Source organism: Solanum dulcamara, chromosome 12, assembly GCF_947179165.1.
Source record: "Solanum dulcamara chromosome 12, daSolDulc1.2, whole genome shotgun sequence".
NCBI classification, from domain to species: domain Eukaryota; kingdom Viridiplantae; phylum Streptophyta; class Magnoliopsida; order Solanales; family Solanaceae; genus Solanum; species Solanum dulcamara.
This window is the reverse complement of record NC_077248.1, coordinates 62,145,634-62,148,272: the sequence shown is the minus strand read 5'-3', so window position 1 is coordinate 62,148,272 and position 2,639 is coordinate 62,145,634. Positions and strand designations below refer to the sequence as shown.

The following is a 2,639-nucleotide window of genomic DNA, read 5'->3' as shown; positions in this document are numbered from 1 at the left end:
GGCACCCCACATATTCTACCCATTTCTGGGCCATACCAGTAATCACTCTTTTTCTATGTAGGTGGCTTGCTCTTCTCTATGCATAGTAAAAATTGCCCCCACCATAACTACGTAAAATGACATTCCAACATTATAATATTTTTTGTTATATAATTTTTTTTAAAAAAAAAAACTCAAGAACCATCTTCATTTTTTCTTGACTTATATAAGTTCCTCTCTCTATCTCTCCACACTTAAAATTTATTTTTTCTTGACTTATATTATATATATTTGTTTTTTCTCGACTTATTTTATATTTCTATGCCAGACGACATGAGTATTTCTGTAAATGGACAATCTCAAGTCCCACCTGGATTTAGATTCCATCCAACAGAAGAGGAGCTATTGCAATATTACTTGAAGAAGAAAGTTGCAAATGAGAAGATTGATTTGGATGTAATCCAAGAAGTTGATCTCAATAAGCTTGAGCCTTGGGATATTCAAGGTTTGTGCTACATATTTCACCTGATATATATACACTGACCGTGTAAAAAATAAATTTTTATTCTATCAATAAGTTTTAACATATTTTAGTCAGAAGTGAATTCATGATTTTGATTTAATAAATTCAATCTTTAGGTTCTTACTGTTAAATCTATTACAACTTTTGAAATTATGATTCACAATCTATTATACATTTTATACTCTGTGTAGAAAATATTGAATTCATATGTGAACACAATATGTACATTTTCCAACCATCACCTATCATAGCATGAAATCGATCTTCTTTTCTAAGTTAGTAATCTCACTTTTTATGAACGACTACCTCTAATTGTCTATAGTTATCATTTAGGAGTTATAAGAGTTTTAAATATTTGTGAGAGTACAAAGGTTAAACTCAAAATTTCCTTTGTCATCAATGTACTCTATTGAAAAGAAAACTTGAAATTTCTGATAGACGTTTCTGTCAGAAAATTTTGATAATCCAATCTATTTTAGTAGTGATATAGCTTCGAAATCTTCATAATTACGAGATGAATAATAACATGGTATATATTATATACTTTTCTTCTTTTGTCTAACTAATTTGCAGAGAAATGTAAAATTGGATCAACTCCACAAAATGATTGGTATTTTTTTAGTCACAAAGACAAAAAGTATCCCACGGGTACAAGGACAAATAGGGCAACGGCTGCTGGATTTTGGAAAGCTACGGGGCGTGACAAAGTCATATATTCTAATTCTCTAAGGATTGGTATGAGGAAGACATTGGTTTTCTACAAAGGTAGAGCACCTCATGGACAAAAATCTGATTGGATCATGCATGAGTATAGATTGGATGATCACATCAATGATATTCACTCTGTAAGTCAATCACGCTTGTTTTATTTTATATGACATTATATTTGATTGAATAAAGAAAAATACTTTAAATACAAATATTATAAGTATTTTTAAAAACTTGTGGTCTTAAGTATTTTTTGACATTTTTATATGTTTTTGAGAGCATATTACTTGAAATAAAAGAATTCCAAATATAGAAAGGTATTTTAAATGTTTTATCTAATAATTTTTTGTTTTTTTATTTTATTTAACTCATCATCAATGATTATGAGTCATTAGTGTAAGGGTTTGACTAGACCCCTATTATGTCTATTCCAGCGAAAACAAATACAAAGTTAAAGAGGGATATGTATGGGCGGAGCCATCTTATGCGAATGATGCATATTCTTCGTCTAAAAATTATGTGATATACATGAGGGACATGCATGAGTAGAGCCATCTTATGCGAAGGATGGTTCCGTACATATTCTTCATCCAAAAATTATGTGATATACATAGATTAAATGCTAATTATTATAAGTGTAATATTAACTTTTGTATATTTTCAACATAATTATAAGAAATTTATGTGTTATTCATTAAATTTCTGACCACACCACTGAAAACATAAACCAAATCATTAACATAATTAAAAAGTGTGATATACACTATGCTAAGTTTTTGTATTTAATTATTATTTTGCACCATCAATATATAAGATTAAACATTTTGACATATTGATTAGTTGATGCTTGTTGTGATTTTCAAGGTTTGTAATATTGCGATGGGAGAGTCGACACAAGAAGAAGGTTGGGTTATTTGTCGCATATTCATAAAGAAAAATCACTTCAAATCTCTAGAAATAATTAATCCTACATCAAATCAGTCAATTTCAAATACCAGAATAAGTGAAAGACTTTATCCTAATGATGAAGGGGTCTTAGAACAACTATTCCATTACATGAGATCAAGCACATGCAAAGAAGAAAATCATGTCATGGATAATTATGACACAAATTTCCATGACAAATTCATGCAACTTCCAAGCCTAGATAGTCCAAATTCCTCTAGTGGAGATCACCCAAAGTCTATAAATTGTGAAGGGGGATTGAATAACTGGATTGCTGTTGATCGACTTGTAGCTTCACATCTTAATGGTCAAACAATTATTAGTGATTATAATCATGATTATGAGCACCAATACAATACTAATATTGTGGGAATTGGCAGTACTAATCATGATTATCAAGAAGATCAATGTGATCTTTGGAGTTTTGCAAGAGTATCATCAACTAATGACTCGTTATGCCACGTGTCTAATGGAATGATTTGAG

The 2,639-nt window shown here is 30.0% G+C and overlaps 1 protein-coding gene across 1 annotated transcript; it reads left to right on the top strand.

Moving 5' to 3' along the window:
• Positions 1-200: 200 nt before the first annotated feature.
• LOC129877088 (NAC domain-containing protein 43) lies at positions 201-2,639 on the top strand. The gene is made up of 3 exons (XM_055952567.1): positions 201-484; positions 1,076-1,347; positions 2,075-2,639. The coding sequence occupies exons 1-3, from the start codon at positions 301-303 to the stop codon at positions 2,636-2,638; spliced, it is 1,020 nt and encodes a 339-aa protein (XP_055808542.1). The 5' UTR covers positions 201-300; the 3' UTR covers position 2,639.